We start from the raw sequence: 26,742 nt of genomic DNA, 5'->3' as shown, positions 1-26,742 counted from the left end.
CTCCAGGTTATCAATTATGATGAAGTTTCACATAGGCTGGTATATAGATTAACCATTGTTAAGTGTTTGTTACTTAAGTTTAACATTACCTAATATCAGTCACTGTTTTGAATGCAGTTTATATTTCTACATATTAACATTAATCAATATTTTGTGTATATCATGAACAGTATTAAGTACTAGGTAATGTTTTAATTACAGTATCATATGAGGATGATTGTTCTTTATCAGGAGTGTGTGGCTCTTAAAAGAGCCGTTGTGTTATTTAGAGGAGCCGCTTTACTTCTTGGCGGGCTTCTCGGTCTTCTTGGGCAGCAGGACAGCCTGGATGTTGGGCAGCACGCCTCCCTGAGCGATGGTCACTCCGCCAAGCAGCTTGTTAAGCTCCTCGTCGTTGCGGACAGCCAGCTGCAGGTGACGGGGGATGATCCTGGTCTTCTTGTTGTCGCGGGCAGCGTTTCCAGCCAGCTCCAGGATCTCAGCGGTCAGGTACTCCAGCACAGCCGCCAGGTAGACGGGGGCTCCGGCACCGACACGCTCGGCATAGTTGCCTTTGCGCAGCAGCCTGTGAACACGGCCGACGGGGAACTGGAGCCCGGCCCTGGAGGAGCGGGTCTTTGCCTTAGCGCGGGCTTTGCCTCCGGTTTTTCCTCTGCCACTCATTTTTAAGTTCTTCTCGAGTTTGATCTCAAAGAAAATATGAGCCAACCGGTGAAAATCCTCCTTTATATGTCCGCGTAGCGCGGGACGGTTGACGCCGGACCAACCAGAAAAGAGGCTCCAGCAGCGCAGCCCGCTATGAAGCTTTTCCCCCAATAAGGAGCGGAGGTTCAGGCGGTGGGTCGCTCCTCTAGGCGGTGCTGAGCTCCAGGAAGAGCCGCTCACCAATCAGGATCCGGAGGTCTGAAGTAGCGTCACAGTTACGCAGCCGCTCCGACACTTTAAGAGCAGCGTGACTCTTCTGCTCACTATTATTTTCTCCTGATTAGAGAAAGAAGAAGCGATGGCAAGAACCAAGCAGACCGCTCGTAAATCCACCGGAGGCAAAGCCCCCAGAAAGCAGCTGGCCACCAAGGCTGCCCGTAAGAGCGCCCCGGCCACCGGCGGCGTCAAGAAGCCTCACCGTTACAGGCCCGGTACCGTGGCTCTGAGAGAGATCCGTCGCTACCAGAAGTCCACCGAGCTGCTGATCCGCAAGCTGCCCTTCCAGCGCCTGGTGAGGGAGATCGCTCAGGACTTCAAGACCGACCTGCGCTTCCAGAGCTCCGCTGTCATGGCTCTGCAGGAGGCCAGCGAGGCTTACCTGGTCGGTCTGTTCGAGGACACCAACCTGTGCGCCATCCACGCCAAGAGGGTCACCATCATGCCCAAAGACATCCAGCTGGCTCGCCGCATCCGTGGAGAGAGAGCTTAAACTGTCTGCTGATCCACCAACCACAACGGCTCTTTTAAGAGCCACTAATTCACTAACAGAACAACACGTCCTACTGATATTACTCTTATTAACTTACATTTGTGTTTAATCATCTCATCATATTACAGTGAGATTGTCTTAATACATAACCAGAGCTATGATGAGACTAAACTTCTGTTGGTGGCTGCTTGGATAAGTGTGTAAAGAGCTGTAAACATTAACAGTCTCTGGTAGAATAACCCAAGTAGGCTCTCAATGAGAAGTAATTCATAATAGTTACACACTCATATCTGTACAACCTGTCATGTAGTAGAAGCAACATGGTCCTTAACTATATATATAGATACATAAATTTAACCTCAGATTTCAGCCCAAATATCACTCATTATCCACAGGATAACCAAACATCCAGACACATATAATATTGTGGTAAATCAAGTCCTGTTGATTAATGTTCAGGTTTTAGCTGCTAAATCATATATTTATTTGAAATCACTGTATAGTCTAATGAAAAACACTTTCCTGCAGGATCAAAGGTAGAACAAAATTGCATAACTGTCCCAATATTTATATATTCTGTCCCAGATTTCATTCTGCAGTTTAAAATGCATTATGGACAGAATCACACTCATAGATGGCTACAGTGAATTATATATAGCATAAGTAGATATTACCTATAATACACAGTAACATGCAAGCTGTACTCGGATTTAAGAATCATCACAACACTAAAACACAGAATTGTGTCGAGCTGCATATACATATACTGTTATATATACAGTTATGAATTTCTGAAATTAAAATATTTTCATATTAGAAGATGCTGGAATTTTAAATGATGGAAGAGTACATGTCATGTTTTGTGAAAATTGGACACTTATTTTATTTTATATAGAATATATATATATATATACTGTCTTGGTATCAAACAAATGACTGTATTCACAGTTGTTCGGAAAAGGCTGTTTGTATAAATGAGTAAAGCTGTACATAACAAGCTTCACGATTTATCTGCTCTTTCTGAATATCAGTTCCTTGGATTTCAGATGTGCTTTACAGGTGCTCAGATAGAAGGAAACAGAGTAAACCTGAAATATGGACAAATAATTCTGCATAAATAAAGCTGAATGTGAATTAAGTTCAGTGAAAATCTGTAGCTTCGTCACTCCGATGAGAAAGCTCCTGCTTATTTAGTGTTTATAGCTTCAGTATTTGAAACTGTGATTTGTTGTATATAATTAAGTGTAGAAATGATGTGAATATCAACATTAATAGTTCTTCAGCTGTCAGTGTGAAGCTCGCTGTTAATTGATTGTTTTCAAATAACATTGTATAGATGAAATGTTATTCTGCTCAAATACATTTTCACAATAAAATGAGTTAAATGCAAATTCAGAAAAACTGTGGTGACAGATGGTCTTCTCATTAACAAATAATCTTTTTACTTTGACAAGTTTGCATTATTCATTTCTAGTTTACATTGTAGGTTTTATGTGATGTGCTATTGTGTGTAGCTTTTTATTTCATATAACGTGTTCTGTGCTTTGTACTGTTCGTTATTGAGCTATTTTAATTGTAAGGGACGGCAGATGAGAATTAGTTTGAAGCTAAATCTGGTAGTGTATTTGTTAAAAACTGTATACTGTCCCAATAGATAGAATACACAAAAAAACAGTTCCTCATCACTGAAGAGGCAACAACTTTTACGTTCTCAGACTAAAATTAATGTGTATAATTATGAGCCAGCAGTTGATAGAACATGATCTTTAGATGTCGGTTGTGGCTCTTAAAAGAGCCGTTGTGTTGTTTCGAGGAGCCGGTTTACTTCTTGGCGGGCTTCTCGGTCTTCTTGGGCAGCAGGACAGCCTGGATGTTGGGCAGCACGCCACCCTGAGCGATGGTCACTCCGCCCAGCAGCTTGTTGAGCTCCTCGTCGTTGCGGACAGCCAGCTGCAGGTGACGGGGGATGATCCTGGTCTTCTTGTTGTCGCGGGCAGCGTTTCCAGCCAACTCCAGGATCTCAGCGGTCAGGTACTCCAGCACAGCCGCCAGGTAGACGGGGGCTCCGGCACCGACACGCTCGGCATAGTTACCCTTCCTCAGCAGCCTGTGAACACGGCCGACGGGGAACTGAAGCCCGGCCCTGGAGGAGCGGGTCTTTGCCTTTGCTCTAGCCTTACCGGCACCCTTTCCACGTCCAGACATTTTTCTTCCTTATCTTCGAGAAAATAGAGAATAAGTTCATGTACAATGAGAACCGGCTATATAAAGCAGCCAGCGCTCGCTCATTGGTCAGAGTGAACGTGAATATAATCGCCCAATCAGAGAAAAGCTCCTGTCTCGTGTCTACAAGGCTTCCGCTTTGTAGGGGATTTCAAAATAAAGCGCAAAATTTAATTGTAATACTTTCAAACTGCTTTTAAATAAGGTTATATAATCTGTATATTTAGAAGAGATACAGTATATCACACGTAGCCTAAAGATAACACAATAAAGATAAAATCACTTAAACTGCATCATGGACCTCCTGCTCCAGGCCCTGTGTGAATGGTCACAGTGTGAAAGCATTAACAGGCTGTAGTAGATGAAGCTCTCACACCCTGAATTCTGTGAACTACTTCAGGAGGCAAACTTAATCTTTCCAAGCGCTCCCGTTCAGCGGCCAAACTCATACATGCTGGCCTCTCACCAGAAAGTGTAGGATCGAGCCGTCCAGCTGGGAGATTCAACCAATCACATCTTACGCACCTAAAATCGGCCAAATCACAACCGCAATAGAACATTTCTCTAAAAAGGTCATCAATAAATTGTATAACACTTACAGTATATACTAGTGATGTCACCATACTAGAATTACCACTGAAGTTTCACTACTCTCAATACCGGATTTGCTACCACAGTAAAACCACAAATTCCATCCAGGATGCACTCCTTTATTTAAACAATTTATAAACATTAACAGTTGGACAGAAACTGTGTGTTTCATTATGTAGGCATGCTAGCTACATTAGAGTAAGAGTTACAAATAAAGTATTAACCTGTCACCTTCAAATAGAAAGCAAAGTAGCCCCCCCCCAAAAAAAAAGTAATTTCAACTCAGCAATTGTATGAATTGTGATGCTGTAACAATAAATACAACTGTGCAAATGTGTGCTCTCATTTTGGTTGCACATATGAATGAGCACTTAAACAGACTCTGGCTACATTATGATTACAGAGTGATGTGTTGTAGTTTAGCTGTCTAGTGTTTAGAAGACCTAGACTGGGATCTGAAGACCAGGAGTCCTTGAGAGAACTGCGTTACTGAAAATACCTTGTATAGCATAGCAGGACAACTTTATGTATTATTTTGCATACAGCTAATATAGTTTAACAATATCAGGATAGCGCTTAGAGAAGGTGGGCGGCTCTTAAAAGAGCCTTTGTGTTTCGGTATCAGCGGGTCAGGATCAGGTTTAACCTCCGAAGCCGTACAGGGTGCGGCCTTGCCTCTTGAGCGCGTAAACCACGTCCATGGCGGTCACGGTCTTCCTCTTAGCGTGCTCGGTGTAGGTGACGGCATCACGGATCACGTTCTCCAGGAACACCTTCAGCACACCCCGGGTCTCCTCGTAGATCAGACCGGAGATACGCTTGACTCCACCGCGGCGAGCCAGACGGCGGATGGCGGGTTTGGTGATTCCCTGGATGTTATCACGGAGAACTTTACGGTGACGCTTGGCGCCTCCTTTACCGAGTCCTTTGCCTCCCTTGCCTCTTCCACTCATTTTTGATGATCTTCTCTTTAACAAGTTAAAAGACGAATATGAATCATGGCTTCAGAGCTTCTGTATTTAAAGCGTGTTTGCGGACGTAAGAGAGGACAGGTGGCGCGAGCGCTGCTGTGACGCGCCAAACTCTGTGACGCCGCCCACGTGTTTTCGTAACTGCTGGCAGTCAGTGTTGTGTGTTTTAATGAAGCTGTTTTCTTACTTTATGTATGTATAATTTCACTCTGTGCAAAACAAGTGAAAGCAAACACCTTGCTAACATTGTAATTTACGCTCTGTATTTATTATTGCTGATGATGTATTATTATGTTGATGAAGATTGATGATTGTATTATGACTGTTATTGTTAATTATGTATTTTATTGAAACTGTTCTCTTTACCTTTATGTATTTTTTTCGTGCAAAAACTTAATAAAGTATATTTAAAAAGTTAAAGATGAAAAACTTTAATAAATCTGCTGTGCACATCAATGTTGATGAACTACACAAAAAATGAGTAGGATGAGTTTAAGTGTTGTTTCCTGCTGCAGCAATCTGTCCATCCTTATATTAAATAATAATAATTATTATTATTATACAATGTGATACAAGGACAAAAAAAGATTTAAAGCATAAATTAAGGGGTGTTTTAAGTTTTCTTTTATCTGGCTGTACATTTAGGGATTAAAGTTGGTTTTTAAGGTTTTTGATACTGAAAATTGAAATCCTCAAGGAAACAGTCCTATCCTTTTCAACACCATGATGGATGATATTTTTAGGGATGTAAATAGAAATGTAAGAGTTTCATTAGATGCAGAAGATGGAGAAATCTGGAAAAGAGGGTAAAATATTAACGATGTGATCAAAAATATTCCAGGAAGTTTGCAGGATATCAAAAGATGATTATATGAATGAGGATACAAGCTCTCAGTTACTAAATCATGTTTGTCCGTTCTTGTTATATGTGGTATGAGCATAAGGATATTCCAGTTATTGATTCATAGTTGTATAGAAAACCCCTATTCAATTTTGGCATAGTGGAATATTATTAATTATTAGTAGTTTATTTGAGAGAAACTGAATTTATATATATATATATATATATGTGTGTGTGTGTGTGTATAAAATATAATTTTTGATGTTTAATGGTAATAATGGTACTGCTTATCTTTTTTCTAAACTTAACTGTTGGAAGTGAGCTAAAGAACAAAAGAAAAACTTTCATCTGCTGTGCACATTAATGTTGATGAACTACACAAAGTGACTGAAGCGAGAAGAAATCACCGCTTTTTTGACTTTTTAAAAACTCACATTAGTAGGTTGAGTTTCTAAGTGTCGTTTACTGTTGTAGCAATTTGCCCATCCCTCAAAATAAAGCAATTGAATAAATGTATTATTATTATTATACACTATGAAACAAGAATCAGTTAAAATGGAAATTTCCCCTTTATTAGTGAATTAAGGCATTTTAAAGTAGAAATTAAAGGCTCGTTTTAATGGCTTTTGGTTTTTTTAAAAAAAAGCCTTAGACAGTGCAAATAATCCATTAAATTTATTCCAATCCATTAATTATCCCCTTAAAGTACCAGTGTGTAGGCTTTAGTGGCATCTGGCCGGGGAGGTTGCAGATTGCAACAAACTGAAGCTGCTGCCCAAAAAGCATTTTCCCCATAGACCACTGTTGTTAAACAGACGTCTGTAAAACTGTAAACAGGACACCTTGAACTGCAGACAAGATCAATTATAACTCTTTCTGTTATGAATTTTTTACCCATGGAAGTTTTATATTTGTAAAACTTTCCTCGAGCCGAGGCAGGGCAGGACCAGCAGTTGATGTTCAGTGGAGCACAATGTGGAAGCAAACCCAGAAGCTAAGAACTTTTTTGGCCTATGCGCCAGCTGAGCAATTCTCATCGGATTGTATGGGCACCATTTTTGAGCCGGTACTCAGCTCATATACTACATCCATGCCTGTCACATACACCAAAAAACAATTTTTAGCTTCTGGGTTTACATCTGCGTTGTGCAAGTGACCACTAGGGAAAATTGGCTGCAAGGCTGAGTGACGGAGCCCTATCCAGCTCCATTGGACCCACTCCGTATGTAGATGTAAAGGGCTCATTCTAAGGTAACGAAAACAAAACAATTCTTATTTTTAGATGATTATAAACTAATTAAAACATACTTATGAATACTATATTCCATTTCTGCCAAGTCTGTTCCACTACTAAATTCTTTACACTGCACCTTTAACTTTATTTCAATCCATTAATTATCCCTTTAAAAACTCATTACTAAATTCCTTAATTCCATCATTATTGATGGGTAAATTATCGAAATTTATTAGCAGTTTATTAGTAATTTATTTTAGAGAAGCTGGATGAATACATTTTGGTGTTTGGCGGTAATAACTCCAACATGGTGGGTGGCGGTAATGTCCCTTAACGTTTGTTGCTACTCGTCATTAAAGAGAAGAAGCAGAAGAAGAAGAAGAAGAAGAAGAAGAAGAAGAAGAAGAAGCAGAAGAAGCAGCAGAAGCAGCAGAAGAAGAAGGATGGCAACATGCTAAAATCATGGCTAACACTTGTGTATCTCTATAAACATGTACAAGTTTTGAAGCTTTCCGCGCCATGTTGCGACGGTGAGTCACGTTCACTTAAAATCAACCGATTCTTTCCCGACAGCTTGTATTTGGTTTGTATTTATGTTTAATTACCTTGCTGGCTAATGTTAATGGGTGTGGTCTGCTAGGCAACGTTAGCCGCGTTAGCATGTCGCTGCTGACAAAGACACTGAACGCTTCACACATAAAATGTACATTTTGATATAACAATTGCTGATTTAGTTTCTTTACTGACGTTTGTACGGTGTTGTAAGTGTCTGCCGTTTATCAACAGACTGGCGTTTTTTAAGGAGCTCGGTTACGTTGCTGTGACGTTTTATCACCAAACTTCATTCAAAAAAGTGTAAACTTTACGTTTACGAGAGTATACAAACACCCAAAGTGTGATTTAAATGCTTCCTCTGAATCAGCAATAGTGTCTCTTAAATTCGGCATACACACTACACACAGCAGCACAAGTTTAAACTGATATTTAACCTAAATATATGGTCTGGTTGTCACTTGTGTCCACAGTTTCTATCCACTAAAATAACGCACCACATGTGGGAATTATTGAGCAGAGAGAACCTGTTTAAAATATGTTTAAAACAAATGGTGTACTATATGTTGATCATTTATTTACAATTTGATTGGACGTTGGTCAGCAGCCTCTTTCCTGTTGCCATTTATGCAAAATTAATATATTATCAAACTTTACTTTTCACATCCCTCATATAATATGTCAACAAACTGGATTTGACAACCTCCACTGTTACATAAATTAATCACATACGTTACATGTCACATTTAATTTTTGCTCTTGTCACCTTTATATATTTCATACACTTCATTTCTTTGTACATAGCACAGTTCATATTTCCTTTGTACAGTCAATATTTCATTTCGAGTTTTATATCTCATTTCAAAACTATTGTTATTACATTCTGTAGGTAGATTTAACATTTAATTTACATATCACTTTGTTTATTATTATTATTATTATTACTACCTTACTTTTGTTCTATTTTATTCTGTGTTGCGCTTGTGGGAGCAAAGACACATTCTCTGTCTGCTGCATACTTGTAGTAATAAAGCAATTCTGATACTGAAAAACGTGTCATTTATAGGTTATACATTTAGGTAAATAGTTTACACTTTTTGGGATTTGTAAGTTCTGCATGTAGTGTTTTATTTTCACTCCCTGATCTTTCCTCAGCATCATATTAATAAACTGATGTTTAAATTGGGAGCACTGGTTTACACATTGACTCACCAGTAAACTGTTATTTTATCAAGACTAATGGCAAAGTTATGTCTCATATGTTCCACTAATTTATTATGTGGAAAATCCGTCGTATCCTCCCTTCCTAGCCTTATGTTAACCGCATGACCTTAGGTGCATGCCTTTTCTCTTCATGTTTGTCTGTGACTGTCTCTAAACCGTCAACTACCACAAAAAAAGGTCAAAATGTCAAATTCAACATCATCAACAATGAGCTTTGAGGGGCTTTTGCTGTCATCAACTTAGCTGCAGTTTAAGGTTTAAAACAGGTTTAAACCTGCGTTGTCTTCAGTATAATCTTCACCTGTGGTTTAGTTTAAACCCAGTTGCTGTGTCCTGTATGAGTCACCTAAATGCCACCAGAGGTCATCATAGACTTGTTTAAGTCAGATATGAGCTTCATCCATTCAAATGTTATCCACATTCACAAAGTAAATCAACACAAGATAATTTTGATATTGCTTCCGGTGTAAAATATTTATTCTGGTGCAGATGTGCCGCCAGATATACTGAGCAGCTCTAACTCCACTTGTGACTCTGTCTTCTCTTCAGCTTAATATGGATGAAGTGAACTTGGTCTCTCTTGCCGTCGGGAGATGTGTGGACGCCTGCGGTCTGCTGCTGGACCTGCTTGTCAGGACGTTCAGCTGGCTGCTTCGCTTCCTGTCCAGCGTGGGCAGTTCCCTCCACAGCACACTGGTCGCCCTGAGCGGCTCCACTCTGGTTGAATACTGTAACTTTGCTCTTTTCCCCTTCCTCACTGCCACGGAGGCCGTCTCCAGCGCCACCCATGGAGCCCTGCACACCCTGGAGGGCTGGCTGCAGACGCTGGGAGGAGTGTTTGAGAGTTTCAAGATGGTGGGACACCTCTCCTGCCACGTGGCGTGGCGCACCAAAGATTTGCTGCACCGTGGGCTGATTTCAGCAAGCTGCATCCTGCGACAGACGTGCGAAGGTGTCTGCATCGCACTCAGCCTCGTCCTCTATCTCGTCAACACTGTGGTCAACATCGTCCTCATCGGCACACAGAATTGTCTGTCTGTGCTGGCGGGCGCCTGGGACGCCGTGGCGGGCCCTGTGCATAGAGTTGTGGAGCTGGCTCTGACTCTGCTGACCTTCCTGTACAGCTGTCTGGTCGGTTTCTCCGTGCTGCTGTGGACACCCTGCCAGCTGCTGCTGGACTTCCTGGGAGCACTGTGCCGCGTCTTCATCACCGTCTTCATGGTTGACACACACGGCCTGCTCATCACAGCGGCCATTGTCTCACTGGCTCTGTTGTTACTGAACCCCAGGCTTCCTGTCCTTGCTGGACGACTGAGCCGCCACTTGGTCAACGCTCTGCCGGGAACACGTGGCGTACAGATGACCATTCGCAGGATGTACGCAGTGATAGCAGAACCAGCTCTGGCCTATCAGGCGGTACACACCGGGGCTGCACAGGAAGTGAGTCAGATGAGGTTCCCAAACACAGACAGAGGTGCTTTTATCATCCCCACTGCGGCCGACCTGCCGCCAGCGAATGAGCTGAGCCAACCGGACTCTCTGCAGCGCCACGCTCTGCAGGACAGCGAGTCAGTGAGCGGCGAGGCCAGGGACAGCAACAGGACTATTGCGTCCCCGCCAAGCTCGGCTCCAGAGGATGGCGGCGGCCCTCCGACTGACGGCGAGCTGCTCAGCCTGCTGAAGGAGCAGGAGGAGAGGAAGAAGTGTGTCATCTGTCAGGACTTGAGTAAGACGGTGCTGCTGCTGCCCTGCCGTCACCTCTGTCTCTGCCGGCACTGTGCCGACATCCTGACTCAACGCCGACCCGTCATGCAGCGCTGCTGTCCGCTCTGCCGGCAGCCAATCACACAGACCATGGACGTCTTCCTCTGACAGTTGTAGGCCCTGAATGACTCCAAACTGCAAGATTCAAGAGAAAAAGCCTTCTGGCACTATTGTTGCTTTTTCTGTACTCTTAAGAATTTACTTAAAAATTGAGCTGGATGTCGAACTTCATACTTTGCGTACCAATAACATGAGTGCAAACTATTGAGAGCTGCTTGGTCAGATTCTTAGTCTTGTTTATTCATTATTTGATCTTGTGACTCCTGATCTGCATCAGGAAGCTTTTCTACTGTAACTTCAGACTTTATTTTATTTGGGGAAAGTTCTGTATTGAACTCTCGTGCAGTGAGGAAGAAGAAGGTTAAAACATGTTTATATACCCCAAAAGAATTGAAAAGTATAGTTTCAGTATCAGAACCGGAACTTGTATCAGTATTGGCACTGATATTGAAAACTACAAATTTTCACAGGATACTCAGCTGTAATAGACGTCATATACAAGTATGTGAAGACTTCCAACAACTGCATGATCATTAAAATGAACAGAAAATGCAAACAAAAGTTTGAAAATGGCAATGAGGTTTATTTAAAATGTTGAGTAGATATGAATAAGTAGAGCAATTAAATTGTTAAAGTGAATATACTTTGATAACAAATTAATCAGAGTAATTAAAAAAACATACTCAAATATTTCCAGCTTCTGTGAGGATTTTCAGCTTTTTGTCTATTTTCTATATTATAAATGAAATCCCTTGGAGTGTTTAACCTGTTATCTCACAGTGTGAACGGTCAGTTTGGGTTCTGCTAACTTAGATATTTTTCAGTATCTTTGGAAATGTATTAACTAAATGATCCATGAGTTGATCAAAAAATGAATACCTTAAAGTCGGATGCAACCCTAATTTTAAGGGAGAAGTTTTTCAACTGTTGTTGAAAATATTCATGTCAAATAGCGATAAAGTTAAATTATCAGAGGACAGAAAAAGTAATGATAGAAAATATCAGTTGTGTGTTTTTAAACAGGCTTTTCACACCTGTCGGCCCAAACTAACACACTGGAAACGTTAAATACTGGAAACATATTCGGATATAATGAGTGAGTTTGTTTCCACTTATATCTATGTAACTATTCACACCAGTCAGTATTAAAGTACAGCTCAGTATTTTTTCCTTTTCAGTTATAAAATGTGTTGATGAATGAATTCCTGATTTCCAGGAGTTTGTTGTTTTCTCCCACTTTTAAGTTTCTGTTGATGGGAGCACAGTTCGCGCCGTCGACACAACCATCAACTGAAAACTGAAAATCATTTTTCAACCAGTCTGCTTCTACAGGAAAACGAGTGAATCAGTGAAAATGAACAAAAGCCAAAAGCAACAAGCTTGAGATGTCAAACCAACAGCTGTGAGACACAAGCTGAAACAACTGGTTGATCAATAGATGAGTCACTTCGGAGAAAATTAGTGTGAAACAATTTTGATAATTGATAAATCAACCCTTTTTTTTTTTCTTTTTTTTTTTTAAGCAAAAATTTGCTGGTCCCAGCCTCTCAAATGCAAATATTTCCTGTTTTTTAGTCTTCTATGATGGTAAATTAATTTTTTGTGTGTGTGTTTTGGACCAAAAACAAAACAAGAAACTGTAATTTAATATTTCAGCCCATGTTTTAGGAAATTATGTTTTCACCATTTTCTTCAATAATTGATTGTTAGGTCTACAAAATATCAGAAAATTAATCAACAGTGAAAATAATCACTATTTCCCACAGTATTGTCTTTTTTCAGAAACAGTTTACAGTTTATTGATGTTTGCCTTTTTAAAACACTGATGTGTATTGCACTGGTTTCTCTTTTACTCTTAGTAGCAAACATACATAACTATCTGTGCAGCCTGGTGTTTAGACTTAAAACCTGAAAATATTCAAATATTTATCTTATGTAAGTTTGCCACCAACTGAAACGCCAAAACAGAGAAGCTCTTAAATCTCTTGATATATAAGAAGTGTGGAAGTTTCATAATGACTGAACTCACTGGCTGCTGATTATTAACATCTGTGCCAAAGACTCAGAGCTACAATTGTTGTTGAACTCGTGTAAAAATGTATTTTTCTTTTTTTATTTATTTTTTTGGATATTTTATTTAAAAAAATATAAAGACTGTTAAATATGTTAAAGACTGAATATCTGCTGTGGATATTTTGCTTTAATGGATTTTATCATTTTTTAATTTTTTAATTTAATAACAGTTTTAATTCCTGTAAATCTTTTAGCACACTGCCACGGATTAAAAAATATTTTTAATTTTGGATTTATTTATTTTCTCTTTTCTTGGTACAAAAACCTTATTAAGTCCGTTTAAAGCTATATTCCTTGATTTTTTTTTTTGTCATGCTTCCAAATACACAAATGTCCTCAACAGCTCAAAAGCTATGCACAACATATTCATATCAATATTTAGTCACAATGTGATCATATGTAGTATTGTCCAGCCCTACAAATAAGACATAATATTCAAATTTTGTTACTGGAAATTATGTCTCAGTAATTAAAGGACAGGCTCATAATTATTCAAGTGTGTCTTAAACCAACAGTCAGGAGCCCAAATAAACATTAAACCCTTTTTTCTTGCTTTAATCATTCCTCCTGTTCATACTGACCATTAGAAGATCCCTTCATAATGCACTTAAAATGGAAGTGATGGAGGACAAAATCCACGCAAATCCATGCTAAAAAGACTGCAAATTTGTCAGATATCCTCTTGATATGACTAACTCAGACTGCTGAAGCCTCATATAAGCTTCATATCAACTTTGAAATGCATTTTTGCACTAAATGACTGTCTGGAGACATTCTTGAAATACACTGCAGTGCAAACGCTGTTGTGTAACATTAATACTAAACTATGGGACCATTTATGAGGTGAGATACATTAGAATTATGGCTGAAATAGTGTCCGTCAGATAGAATCAAACGGCTTCACCATATATATTTATTATATACAGTATATATATTTATATATGAATATATATATATATATATATTTTTTTTTTTTGAGTAACTAACTGATGAAAAAACATACTACATCTGTCTTTGTCTGCAGATTTGTGGTGATGTGTGTTCATGTCGTAGTGCTCTGAACCATCCAAACATTTCCTGAAGAAAAGCTTTCCATTTGTTGAGCTGTCATTAACACGCTTCACTGTGATTGGCTCAGTTGTTTCAGAACTATTTGAGCAGTGATGTGACTGGCTAAGAGTATATTTATCACCACATCTTTCAAACTATATTCATTTTCACCTGGTCCTCTTGCACTTTGTATTGCTGCACATACATGAACCAAAATAGCAGGTGAACATGGAGATGCCCACATGGTCCATGTGCCCAAGACCTTCCACACTGTGTGGTTGAAATAGAGCCCCCAGTCTCTAAGTGTTTTCAAATATTATTCTATGAACCAAAGTCTAACATACTCCAGTTTTTCCCATAATATTAAGTTGCATTTGAATTTCTGCTTTCAATATGTTGATATATAAATTTGAGGCAACAACAATAAAGAAATGTCCACAAAAAACATTGCAATTATTTTTTTATGCTTTAATTCAAATGACAGAGAATCAGGAAAATTAATCATAAACAGTGTTTCTAGATAATCAGATTACAATTAAGATCAATTAAGATCAATTAAGATTAGTTAAAGACAACAAAAACATGCATTATAAAGGTGATAAAGAGGGACTGTTTCCCTCTCACATGGCGAAAAGCAGATGACCACTGAAGGTGCAATAGCGATTGTGATCGTCGTACATCTTTGTGTTAGCGTACATACGCACAAACACATGATCTCCAACCTCCAGGATCAGTGTGGCACCATTAGAGGTACTTGCATAATAGGACGTCTGTTTCGCATATGCGCTAAAAACATGATCTTGATTCTTCACCAACACAGCAGCTGTAGGATGATGATTATCTACATATCCACCTATGTAGAACTCAAAGTGGTAGGCTCCTCTCACTGGTGCAGTGAAAATACCTGTGAGACATTTTGGAGATTTTGTTATTTTAAATGGAAATATTGCAACATCTGTCAGTCAGGTTTACAGCAACACTGCCGAAAAGTGAAATTTATTTATAATTATTTATATTAAGTATTTGAGTTCAGGTACCTGAGTTTGAGTTGTAGGCACGTCCGATGTTTGTGGCGACATATTTGAAGACCAGAGTAGTGTCTCTTCTAAAAGGTCCGACCACTGCTGAACCTTCAGCTAACAGAGCGGCTGAGAAAGCCACCTGTCGGGCTGAGAGAGAGAGATGGATGTAAATTATTTTTTTATACTGTCCCCCATTTTAGGTAGTTTTTTAAAATTGTGAGCATATGTTAAGAACAAAAAATGTCTTAACTTCTCCAAACAAACACATTTATATCTAGTGAAAATAAGGTTTGACAGTTAAATTGATCATTAGTGTGTAAACCAAAAACTGTTGTGATTGCAAAAATGTCTTTTAATTAACTTTCTAGAGATCAAAAGCTAATTACTTAGTTATTACTGACAGTTGTTTTGTTTTTTATCTGCAAAGAGAAAACAGAAATTTCTCTCCCTCTGTAACAAGATAATTAGCTCTTGATCATCAGGTGATATGATGGAATAGAATTATTGCAACTACATACAGTTTTCTACAGAGCCGCGGAGTTGTTATTAAAAAGAAAAAAATGTACTCTTGACTTAATGTCATTTTATATATTTTCCCTCCTCTCTTGTAGAGGGCAACTAACTTCACATTTAGTCAGCTGAAAGTTTGTATAAGACAACAAAGAAGTTATCCTGTTAAATACGTCTACAGAATAAATCTGTGCACACAAATGACTAATTTAAGAGGACAGATACAGTAGTCTATAGAGATGATCAGAGCCATGATGATTTCTACACAATACCTTGTAGCTGTTGCTTCACCTTGTCCACTTCAGTCTTCTGCTTGTCCACCTCAGTCTTCTGCTTGTCCACCTCAGTCTTCTGCTTGTCCAGCTCAGTCTTCAGTTTGTCCAGTTCTTTCAGCTTTTCTGCCTGTGCTGAAAAATAAAATAACATTGTGAGATTGATTTTATATTGGCCCGAATATAAGATGACCCTTATTATAAAACAGCCCTTGTTTTCCAACAACTTTCTTTTTTAAAAAAGACTTCCCACTGAGCAGATGACATCTGTGGACATACAAAACAGGTTGATATCACATCCCTCCATTTAGGCCATAATCTGGACATGACTACCAGAATTAGTTGTGTGGGAGCTGTGAAGCAGATAACTATCTATTAATTTAAATATCTCTTAAATTCAACATTCCATGGTGACCAAATTCAGCAAAATTGTACAGATGGGGATGCTGAATAAGTGTGTGGTATTTGATACAATTTCACCTGTAGGTACCACTACAAAATTTTGAATAATAACTGCTGTAGCAGAAATTTGCAACAACAGTAGCAATAGCAGCAGTGGCAGCGGCTGCGTCTGGCGGTTTGCAGCTCCCACACGCAATTTCTTTAGAAATTGCAGAATTTTCTAGTTGATAAATGACATTGAGAAAAGACGTTCGGCCAGGCCAATTTCTGGATGTCTACTGATGAACAGAATTAGTTGAGATTAGATGTTCTGACAAGCTATAATCTGGACGTCCATTGTAGTCCACAAGTAGTGTAATAATAACAATGAGAAAAGATACTCAGCCAGGCCAACTTCTTGACATCTACTGATGAACAGTTTGTTAGGTGAGTCAGTTGAGAAAAGACGTTTGATCAGTCCATAACCTGGACATCCACTGACAACCAGAAGTAGTTGATAAATTACATTGAAGAAATACCAAAGAAAAGATGCCTGATTCGGCATGTGCATGTAACTTAACATCATTGCAGCACGCAGGAGGTGATTACATATGAATCTTCATTGGTAGTAGTTCACGTTATTTTCCATTGCCAGAAATTTTTTCCCAATTCCCTCAATTTAACCCAAAAAGAGCACCTAAAACATCACAAATTATATCACAGTTTTTGAGAAAAACTGCTGCAAAATACATTTTTGGAAGCAATAATTACAAAAAAACTCAAAAATTCAGAAGAAATTGGAAACTTTAGTTTTGTTCTTTTTTTCAGAAAAAAGGATTGAAAGAAGTATTGATACTTGTTCAAACTTAATTTTCAAAGAAAATATCATCTTATACTAGGGTCATTACTGTATTTGTGTAATGAAATTTTCTTGAAGTCTTTGAGAACAACAAAAAACATCAAAATGTTTTTGACATAATACCGTACCTTCAGTATCTTTTTGTAATTGCCTCATCTCCACCTTCTGTGCAGCCAATGAGGCGGTCATCTCTCTCAGCACAGCATGGATGTCATACGGAATAGGCTCGTAAGGCCGGTTTTCACTCAGTTTATCGTCTGCCGTCTTCGTAATTGGATCTGTGGAGACAGAGCAGACCAGCAACACCAGCGGGAAAAACACAGCGATCTCCATTCTCACACTGACAGTTTACGCAGTTGAACTGTCATCTACAAACCTGTGCGACATTTATACCATGTGGCATAGAGAGGTATGAAGATTTTCAGCATTGATTACATGGTTTACTTTTTTCTTCCTGATAAAGAACAGGACTAGCCAGGTTTGAAGTTGGATGGATCAACTAGCTCACCCATGATTATCTGAGTCCATTATTTTTCCTTGACTATTTCCTCATTCCACGAAAAACAAAACATACTGACAAGTTTCACGTCATATATGGTGCCGACATTAACAGATAATTACAGTTTTATTCTCACAGGAGCACTTTTCCATTTTCTTGAAATCTTACAACTGACTAGATTTACACTCCCATTTAAAGCCCTGCTTCTGGGCAATAATAAATTCCACATTATTTATAATTAAATTATTTATTTAGAGTAAGGAATCAAAGATGTTTTAACACATAAAATTACTCGGCTTTTAACCGGCCTTTGCGTCTGATATGTTTTTTCTACAAGATACAAGATTATAGTCATTTATGATCTCAAGTTTCCACATAAAACATGTCAGTTGTATTTTAGTCCATGACCAGACAAAACTGGCTTTCAAACTACGGACGGGTGACAAATTAAAGGAAAAACCAACATAAAGTGTCTTAATAAGGTGTTGGGCCACCATGTGCTGCCAGAACAACTTCAATACACCTTGGCATTGATTCTACAGTATCTGAACTCTACTGGAGGGAACAGCATTCTTCATAAAGATATTCCCTCATTTGGTGTTTTGATGATGGTGCTGGAGAGCGTTGTCTAAGACGTCGGTCCAAAATTTCCCGTTGGTGTTGAGCTGGGTTGAGATCTGGTGACTGTGAAGGTCATAGCATATGATTCACATCATTTACATACTCATCAAATCATTCAGTGACCCCTCGTGTCCTGTGAATTGGGGCATTGTCATCCTGGAAGAGACCACTCCTATCAGGATAGAAATGATTCATCATAGGATAAAGGTGATCACTCAGAACAACTTTGTATTGATTTGCAGTGATCCTTCCCTCTAAGGGGACAAGTGGACCCAAACCATGCCAGCAAAATGCCCCCCAAAGCATAACAGAGCATCCAGATCCCCTCATTGTAGGGGTCAAACATTCAGACCTGTACTGGTTTTTCCTTTCATTTGTCACCTGCCTGTAGTTGGAATATCAAAAATCAGGTTTGTCAGTTCAGGCTTTAAAATGGGGTTGAAGGTGAGCACAGAGAAACATTTTCCTTCCAGTAGATAAATGTGAGAACAGTCTTCCAGTGTCAAAGTTTGTACATACATCATTGTGCACAAGGAAGTGCGAACATCAGAGTGAAGAAACAAGCAAAAGACATTCTTGAGAGGAGGGGAATTTTAACAAGTATGCAACAGAAAAAAATGGAACAGCTTCCTGTATCTATTTCCTGTGAGCACATTGATGAACATCTGAGACGGAAAATTGATAAAATGGACCAGTTATGTGGGCCAAAACTGGGATAGAAAAAGTCTCCAGGGGTGTATAAATAGTAGCTTATGCATTCTGTCAGAAGCCTACTGGACATGCTTATATGCCTAGGCATCTTTGCAGACTGGTTTCTTCCCTTATCAATAATTAAAGTGATTGCTTGCTTGCTTTTCTTTATTTGCACAAAATTATCAGTTACACAAAGAGAAAATCATGTTTAAATATAATGACTGTGGATCCTTGTGTTGTAAGATTATTAATAAATGTTGTATGTTGCTTATGGAACAAGATGTAAGAAGTACATCTTTATCTTAATTGCAACAACAATGAAGAAATGTCCACAAAAAGTATTGCAATTATCTTTTTATGCTTTAATTCAAAACATAATCAGGAAAATGAATCAGAAACAGTGTTTCAAGATAATCAGATTACATTTAAGATCAGTTAAGTGCAAGATTGGCTAAAGACAACAAAAACATGCATCATAAAGGTGATGAAAAACAGGGATTGTTTCCCTCTCACATGGCGAAAAGCAGATGACCATTGAAGGTGCAATGGTGACCGGGACCGTCATATATCCTTGCGTCAGCATTCAAACGGATAAACACCCGATCTCCAACCTCCAGGATCAGTGTGCCACCATTAGAGGTACTCCCATAATGTGACGTTTGTTTCTAAAATGCGCTAAAAACATGATCTTGATTCATGACCAACGCACCAGCTGAAGGATGATGATTATCTCCACGTACACCTATGTAGAACTCAAAGTGATAGGCTCCTCTCACCGGTGCAGTGAAAATACCTGTGAGACATTTGGGGGCTTTTTGTTATTTTAAATGGAAATGTTGCAACATCTGTCAGTCAGGTTGACATCAACATTGCCAAAAAGCAAAATTTATTATTATAGTTTGTGAGTTCAGGTACCTGTGTTTGAGTTGTAGGCGAGTCCGATGTTTGTGGCGACATATTCGAAGACCAGATTAGTGTGTCTCATAGGGGCCGAGAGTTTTTGAACCTTCAGCTACTAGAGCGGCTGAGAAAGCCACCTGCCGGGCTGAGAGAGAGAGAACAATGTGAAGTATTATTTTCATGCTGTCCACTATTTATGTAGTTTTTAACATTACGAGCATCTGTTAAGAACAAAACTTGGAACAAGTCTTAAACAAACACATTTATCTGAAATGTATCTTTTGACATTTATCTCAAACATTTATCTTGAGTGAAAATAATGTTTGACAGTTAAATCGATCATTAGTGCGTAAGCCAAAAAACTGCCATGATTGCAACAATGTTATTTAATTAACTTTCTGGAGATCAAAAGTTAATTATTTCGTTATAACAGACAGCAAAGTTGTTTTGAAATTGTTCTCCCTAGATAATCACATAATTAGCTCTTGATTTTTAGGTGACAGGATGAAATAAAATTATTGCAACTACAGTTTTCTACAGAGCCAGAGAGTTATCATTGGAAAATAATACTAATAATTATTTGTGCTCTTGATTTAATAACATTTTATATATTTTGCCTCCTCTTCTCTTGGAGAGGGCAGCTAACTTCACATTTACTAACTTCAAATCACTAATTTCAGAGGACAGATACAGTAGTCTATAGAGATGATCAGAGCCATGATGATTTCCACACAATACCTTGCAGCTGTTGCTTCAGCTTGTCCACCTCAGTCTGCAGTTTGTCCAGTTCTTTCAGCTTTTCTGTCTGTGCTGAAAATAAAATAATGTTGTAAGTTTGATTTTATATTGGCCCGAATATAAAATGACCTTGATTATAAAACAACCCTCATTTTCCAACAGCTGTTTTTGGAAAAAAAAAACTTGATGATACAACACACTTTTACACTTGTCCTTTTGGGAAAATTTCTCTGAGATATTAATCCAAGCAAAAGCATCCTTGAAGCCTTTTTTTTTTTCGTAAAAGTGAAATACTTACATTAAAGCAGACTGTAAATCCCACATTTACGCATCTTGTCTATCAGTCACACACTTACAAGATCTCCTGTCAGGCCCTTGGAAGCAGTCAAATTTATTTTCTCTGACAGTTAATTTTCAGACTGTCTTTTTGAGCTCTTCATCATCTGTGACAGCAGTAATTCTTGGCTGCTTGACATATTTCAGTCTAAAGTCTGTTTCTGCAGTAAAGACGTCAGAAGATGCTTTGAACTTGTTTTTGGTCTTCATGAATTTATTTACTCTGCGGCGGAAAAATTACGCTACACGAGCCTTCAGGATCTCCTGCAGGATAAACTTAGCTAACGAAAAAACACAAACTCTAAGAGACACACTAACACATTTGAAAACACTCACCAGTCTACAAACTACCTCCATTCAACAGTCATATCTAATGTTGTGAACACGTAATCATTTACTCCTCAAATATGAGACGACACTATTAAACCCAACAAATTTCAAGTTAGTTTTCTTTTGCTTTCAATTTTTCCCAATTCCCTCAACTTTACCACAGAGAGAGCACATAAAACATCACGAATTGTATTGCAGTTTTTGAGAGAAGCCACTGCAAAATGCATTTTTGGCTGCAATAATTACAAGAAAACTCAGTGTAATCCTGGAGGGATTGAAAAGTTTAGTTTTGTTACTTTTTTTCATAAAAAAAAGTATTGAAAGAAAGATAAATACTTTTTCAAATGTAATTCTCAGAGAAAAATATCATATAGGACCATTACCAATGTGTAATAAAATCTTTAACAACAACACAAAACTAATAAAAAGTGACAAAATGTTTTTGACATAATACTGTACCTTCATTATCTTTTTGTAAGTGTCTCATCTCCACCTTCTGTTCAGCCAATGAGGTGGTCATCTCTATCAGCACAGCATGGATGTGATATGGAATAGGCTCGTAATGCAGGTTGTCAATCAGTTTATTATCTGCCTTCTTCTTAATCGGATCTGTGGAGACAGAGCAGACCAGCAACAACAGCGGGAAAAACACAGAGATCTTCATTCTCACACTGACAGTTTCTGCAGTTGAACTGAAAACTACCAACCTGTGCGACCTTTCTATCGCGCAGCATAAAAAGGCATGAAGGTCAGGGCGGTGGCTGGACGTCACAGATATGTGCACAAAGTACAATCATACCTCACAGACTTAAAATGATTAAGTTACTTTGATTACATGGTTTAATATTTCTTTCCTGTTAAGAACAAGACTAGCCAGGTGTGAACTTGGACGGATCAACTAGCTCACCCATGAAATTGATGTTTTCATGGTCCATCAAATTGTTCTTTGAATATTTCCTCATTCCCCGAAAACAAAACATACTGATCTTATATAACCCCAACGCTCTAAACCCTAACCCCTAACCCTAACCCCCAACCTTTGGGCCTGTTATGGAAGGGCCAGCTGTGATGCAGAGGGAACATGGGGCCTAATCTGGATGTGAAAAAACATTCATGAGGGAACACAGGGCTGACCCCCAACAGGTTTCACGTCATACATGTTGCCGACATCGGAACGAGGAAATCACAGCTTGAGTTCCATTTTCTTGAAATCTTACAACTTTGACTGGAGTTACACTCTAATTAAAAAGCCCTGCTTCTAGGCAATAATAAACTCCACATTATTAATAGTTCAATAGTTTATTTAGAGTGAAAAATCTGTATATATTCTTGATGGTTTTATATGCATTTAAAGCACATTCTGTTTGCTCCCTAACAAATTAAAGATGTTTTAACACGTAAAGTTACTCTGCTTTGAATGTTTATTTGTGTCTGATATATTTTTTTTTTCTATGAGACACAAGATTATAATCATGTATGGTCTCAAGTTTCCACATCACACACGTGAAAGTTGCATTTTAGACCTTGACCAGACACGACTGGCTTCCAAACTAGTTGGAATATCTGAAAATCAGGCTTGTAAGTTCACTCCTTAAACTGAGGTTTAAGGTGAGCACGGAGAAACATTTTCCTTCCAGTATTGAAGTTTGCACGTACATCAATCTGCACAAGGAAGTGCAAACATAAGAGTGAAGAAACAAGCAAAACACATTCTTTAGCGGAGGGGAATTTTAACTTCTCTAGTGTACAATAGAATAAAATAGAACACCTCCCTGTATTTATTTAATGTTGTCACATTAATAAGCACCTTAGATTGAAAGTTACTTAAATGGATCAGTTATGTGGGCCAAATCTATCAACATGACAAGCACAAATGCAGTCTGAAAACACCTGCAAGATGCCATTCTAGCACGACAAAGATCATGCTGCTTACACTTGTACAACACAATAACCCAGTATCACGGCACGACTTTCAAACTGATGTATTTCGATTGGAAGTATCTTTCGTGCCTGCACCACGTTTTTTTGTTTTGTTTTGTTTTTTTGTCAGTCGGGACTTGGGAGCACTTAATTACTTTGATTACATGGTTAGGTATTTTTTTCCTGTTAAGAACAGGACTAGCCAGGTTTGAACTTGGATGGATCAACTAGCACACCCATGAAATTGATGTTTTTATGGTCCATCAAATTGTTCTTTGAATATTTCCTCATTCCCCGAAAACAAAACATACTGACAAATTATCTAACCCTGAGGCTCTAAACCCTAACGCATCCTTAAAGCATCCTCACTTCACTTTTAGTGCCTAATACTTTTGCACAGTATTGTATATATATATATATACACACACACACACACAAGGTGAGCTACGAGAAACGTTCCAACTCAACTTCAGTAGATGAATGTGAAAACAGAATTCTTAGCATCAAACTCTGCACATACATTCTTCTACACAGGGAAGTTCAGACATCCAGATGGAGGAAAAATATGCAAAATACATTTTTTTAGTGAAAGAGGAGAAAAAAATAAAGCTGTAAGCAGCGTTGAACAGGCCCTCATGCCTCCGCGCACGTCAGGCTGCGGTGCAATCGAAGGGCTTCTGTCACGGGCATGTAGATGTCTTCAGACCCAGGCTGTTTTCAGACAGTGCAAGACGGAGATAAACATCACTTCCTTTGTCCACTATTTTGCCTGCCGCTGGGGCTGCTTTGCTGAAATTTTGTGGGGGGCGCTATTCAGCTAGTTTGCATCACTGATGGAATATTGTCATGTAGACATGTTCAGGCTTATCAAACATGTAAAGTTTGGTGCAGACTGGAGCATTTACAATAAAGTTATAGCAACTTCCTCTGTCATGGCAAAACATCAAATCTCAACGGTGTGAGAATGAGAATTTTCTGCAGGGTGAGACATGTCTGTCTTGCTTACACCTGTGTCATCAAAATGATGCAAGTTTTGGGCCCATTCACTTGAATTTCAATTAGTAAATTGAAAACTCTTGATGAGTTTGTGTGTAAAACAAATTAATTTCCTAATTTTCATCAAGTCTATTTTTAGAAAACTAAAGACCTTTAACCCACATGACCTGGTCAAAGTTTGATGGAAATGTGTACTGTCAGGTGTGTAGAGACAATAAGTAACTGCAGCTCATACTGCAGCAAATACTCATATATTTGAATGGAAAGTGTGAGCGAAGCGCTAGGTGCTTGGGCCCTAATAAAGGAAAAACTGCAGTACAGAGCTACAAATTTTAGTTATGATTTCATTTTTCTGCAGCACTTTATCACTAAACTGTCACTGTCATAGGTCATCCCCACTACTGAATAATACATATAAGACTCATAATTATTGTAAAATAAAGGATAATAACACCAAACTTCATACAAAGTTTATATATAATGTACTGCATGTATATAGACCTTTCTGCTGTGTCCTAAAAAAATGAGCTGCATTCAACCCCCACACCCACCCCACCTCCTATTCTCTGTCTCTCCCTCTTAGTTGGAGGGGAGAATGTCACTCTTCTTGTGAAATCTCCTCATAAATCCAATGACTTTGGTCAAATCTTACATTAAAAATCACATTTTTTAGTCACGAATCCATTGATACAGGTTTGAAAGTAGTCAGACTCATAGTTTAGATGTCAGAAGCCTCTGTTTGACACAAAGTCCATGCCTCCCCCATTCTTTCACATTGTAAGGGGTACATGTGGTGTGATGTGGCACTGCAACTTTCAGGGCTTATAAAATCCAAACCGTTCGAGTTATTACAAAGTTTTTAACAACTTTATTTCAGCACAGTGTCGTAAGTCATGTATTTAAGTTTGAAGCCGATACCATTAACGCCCTCAGAGGAGATAGCATTTGTTCGAGGGCCAAAATTGAGGCAAAGTCTTATATTGACAGGCTATATCAGCGTATGATTTGTAGGTCTTGATGAGACGAATAAGTCGGTTTTGGTTTGATGTCTCTATGACATTCCTACCTATCCTAAATAATCCCTTCATGTGTTTAGTTTCCTGTTACCACATCGATAATTGTCTTTGAGCATCTTTAAATCTGTCAACAACAGGCACAATTGTCTGACAGAACCCGTATGATGACATTCTAGCAGGACAAAGTTCATGTTGCTTACAGCTGTAGGATTTCAGTCACTAAGTACTGTGGCAATGAGCAGCAGATTTAACCTGACACTAGTTGATGGCAGCCATGACAGACAGTCTTTCACATTTAAACCGTTTTAATGCCGTTCATCTTTCTTTTTGAGTTAACTCATTTCACTGTGCAGGAAACTCACAGGGGCAAAAACTTAAAGTTTGGTTATTTAATGTGGTCTGGAGGATAGGAAGCATCTGCTTTTCCATACCGCCCTTCCCATGTACTGTGACAGACAGATCTGTATGCAGAATATGCCAGTATGTACAGTAAATCAAGGCATAAAAGAAGTTACTGAATCCAAGTACATATCAATAAGCAAAACATGTTTTTCAGTGGAGGGGAACTTCTCTGATTGAGTTTAGATTGACAGTGGAGACGCTGCTGTTGCCATTGTAAAAAAGGCTCAGCAGTGTCTCTACTATCAACAAGCACAAAACTCCTTTGAACAAGATCCAAAGAAGTAGATAGAGACAGGAATGGGTACAATATTAATTTTTTATTCCTCTTTTGTTGAAAATATCTTAACTTTTTCATTTGTCCTTTGGTAAAAGGTCAAGAACTGGTCGCAAGATTGTATTAACCTCAGCTTTAGAACTATTAGAAAATTTATATATTTATATACAGTACCAGTAGTCAAAAGTTTGGACACACACTTGAATGAGGAAGCTGTTGTTATTCTTTGGAGACATTTCTAAACAAGCTACGGTATCCACTGTCTTCACTGTCCAGTGGCAAAGGAACATGTCACCCAGTGCAGCGGTGTGACTCACTGATGTGTTTTTAATAACAACGGAGAAATAAGATATATCAGTCTTTGGATACACACATAATACTTGTTAGTAGATCAGTTCATCGTTGGTTTGGCTCCAAACATGAGATTTGTTGACAATAAGAAAAACATAGAAAATCACCAGCCTTGTACTTTAAGTTTTCAGTCAGCAGAGGTTAGACCAAAATTTTGGTGTATTATCTAAAATGAGTTCATAATAGATGACAAAACAGTCTCAACTCAAAGTCCACTTACTTGCTTACCTTGGAGCTTTGGACCATCAGACACAGTCTTCATCAACAGATGGAGTCTGCTTCATTGTAATAGAACTGTAGATGTTCAAACTTTCCATTATTCAGGCACTTTAGGGACTTCTTGTCCAACTTGGCAGTTGATGAAACAAACATGATGAAAAAAAGATTCAAAATAAAGAAGATGAAGAGAGTGTAATGTGGTCAAAAGCTCTGGAATGAAACGAGTAAATATGGACCTTGAGTTGGGATTGTTTTGTCAACTGCTGTTTTGAAGTTTAAGGATAAACTGTCAAGCTGAAGTCCAGATGAAGTGTTGTTACTCCATTTAAAACTGTAAAAACATCACACATGGTTCCAGACAAGAAAACGACCAAATGTCCTGAAATACAGTGAAATATTTGTGTGT

The 26,742-nt window shown here is 38.6% G+C and overlaps 5 protein-coding genes and 1 long non-coding RNA gene across 8 annotated transcripts; 2 read left to right on the top strand and 4 right to left on the bottom strand.

Moving 5' to 3' along the window:
• Positions 1-79: 79 nt before the first annotated feature.
• Positions 80-3,655, bottom strand: LOC137195977 (uncharacterized). The gene is made up of 3 exons (XM_067608714.1): positions 3,240-3,655; positions 1,933-1,936; positions 80-687 (listed from the first exon to the last, which is right to left on the bottom strand). The coding sequence occupies exons 1-3, from the start codon at positions 3,617-3,619 to the stop codon at positions 280-282; spliced, it is 792 nt and encodes a 263-aa protein (XP_067464815.1). The 5' UTR covers positions 3,620-3,655; the 3' UTR covers positions 80-279.
• On the top strand, positions 674-1,462 carry LOC137195975 (histone H3). Its single transcript, XM_067608712.1, has one exon. The coding sequence runs from the start codon at positions 1,004-1,006 to the stop codon at positions 1,412-1,414; it is 411 nt and encodes a 136-aa protein (XP_067464813.1). The 5' UTR covers positions 674-1,003; the 3' UTR covers positions 1,415-1,462.
• Positions 3,656-4,326: 671 nt separating the features above from the next.
• On the bottom strand, positions 4,327-5,205 carry LOC137195976 (histone H4). The gene has a single exon (XM_067608713.1). It carries the CDS (start codon positions 5,179-5,181, stop codon positions 4,870-4,872), a length of 312 nt encoding a protein of 103 aa, XP_067464814.1. The 5' UTR covers positions 5,182-5,205; the 3' UTR covers positions 4,327-4,869.
• Positions 5,206-7,669: 2,464 nt separating this feature from the next.
• On the top strand, positions 7,670-13,183 carry LOC137195973 (E3 ubiquitin-protein ligase RNF26-like). Its single transcript, XM_067608709.1, has 2 exons — positions 7,670-7,804; positions 9,600-13,183. The coding sequence occupies exon 2, from the start codon at positions 9,606-9,608 to the stop codon at positions 10,920-10,922; it is 1,317 nt and encodes a 438-aa protein (XP_067464810.1). The 5' UTR covers positions 7,670-7,804; positions 9,600-9,605; the 3' UTR covers positions 10,923-13,183.
• Positions 13,184-14,312: 1,129 nt separating this feature from the next.
• LOC137195974 (complement C1q tumor necrosis factor-related protein 3-like) lies at positions 14,313-18,011 on the bottom strand. The gene is made up of 4 exons (XM_067608711.1): positions 17,170-18,011; positions 15,802-15,936; positions 15,035-15,166; positions 14,313-14,901 (listed from the first exon to the last, which is right to left on the bottom strand). Exons 1-4 carry the CDS (start codon positions 17,372-17,374, stop codon positions 14,618-14,620), a joined length of 756 nt encoding a protein of 251 aa, XP_067464812.1. The 5' UTR covers positions 17,375-18,011; the 3' UTR covers positions 14,313-14,617.
• A 1,190-nt stretch (positions 18,012-19,201) lies between these two features.
• On the bottom strand, positions 19,202-23,613 carry LOC137195042 (uncharacterized). Of its 3 annotated transcripts, none has more exons than XR_010931064.1 (4): positions 20,791-23,613; positions 20,493-20,564; positions 19,770-19,899; positions 19,202-19,647 (listed from the first exon to the last, which is right to left on the bottom strand). It is a non-coding gene; the product is annotated as an uncharacterized lncRNA (long non-coding RNA). The 3 variants fall into 3 exon arrangements; XR_010931063.1 differs by having other exon boundaries at positions 20,493-21,767; positions 21,866-23,613; XR_010931062.1 differs by having other exon boundaries at positions 20,493-23,610.
• Between the last annotated feature and the right edge of the window lie 3,129 nt (positions 23,614-26,742).

This window comes from Thunnus thynnus, chromosome 13 (genome assembly GCF_963924715.1).
Source record: "Thunnus thynnus chromosome 13, fThuThy2.1, whole genome shotgun sequence".
NCBI lineage: Eukaryota > Metazoa > Chordata > Actinopteri > Scombriformes > Scombridae > Thunnus > Thunnus thynnus.
The sequence above is the reverse complement of the archived record's forward strand: the minus strand, read 5'-3'. Positions and strand labels throughout refer to the sequence as shown.

What these genes read in the sequence shown, in the direction of transcription:
- LOC137195973 (XM_067608709.1), top strand. Translation starts at nt 9,606, where the DNA reads ATGGATGAAGTGAACTTGGTCTCTCTTGCCGTCGGGAGATGTGTGGAC.
- LOC137195974 (XM_067608711.1), bottom strand. Translation starts at nt 17,374, where the DNA reads ATGGAGATCGCTGTGTTTTTCCCGCTGGTGTTGCTGGTCTGCTCTGTC. An exon ending in GGTGAAGCAACAGCTACAAG is followed by an intron (nt 15,167 to 15,801) that starts GTATTGTGTAGA and finishes TCTCTCTCTCAG; the next exon opens with CCCGACAGGTGGCTTTCTCA. An exon ending in TGCCTACAACTCAAACTCAG is followed by an intron (nt 14,902 to 15,034) that starts GTACCTGAACTC and finishes AATGTCTCACAG; the next exon opens with GTATTTTCACTGCACCAGTG.
- LOC137195975 (XM_067608712.1), top strand. Translation starts at nt 1,004, where the DNA reads ATGGCAAGAACCAAGCAGACCGCTCGTAAATCCACCGGAGGCAAAGCC.
- LOC137195976 (XM_067608713.1), bottom strand. Translation starts at nt 5,181, where the DNA reads ATGAGTGGAAGAGGCAAGGGAGGCAAAGGACTCGGTAAAGGAGGCGCC.
- LOC137195977 (XM_067608714.1), bottom strand. Translation starts at nt 3,619, where the DNA reads ATGTCTGGACGTGGAAAGGGTGCCGGTAAGGCTAGAGCAAAGGCAAAG.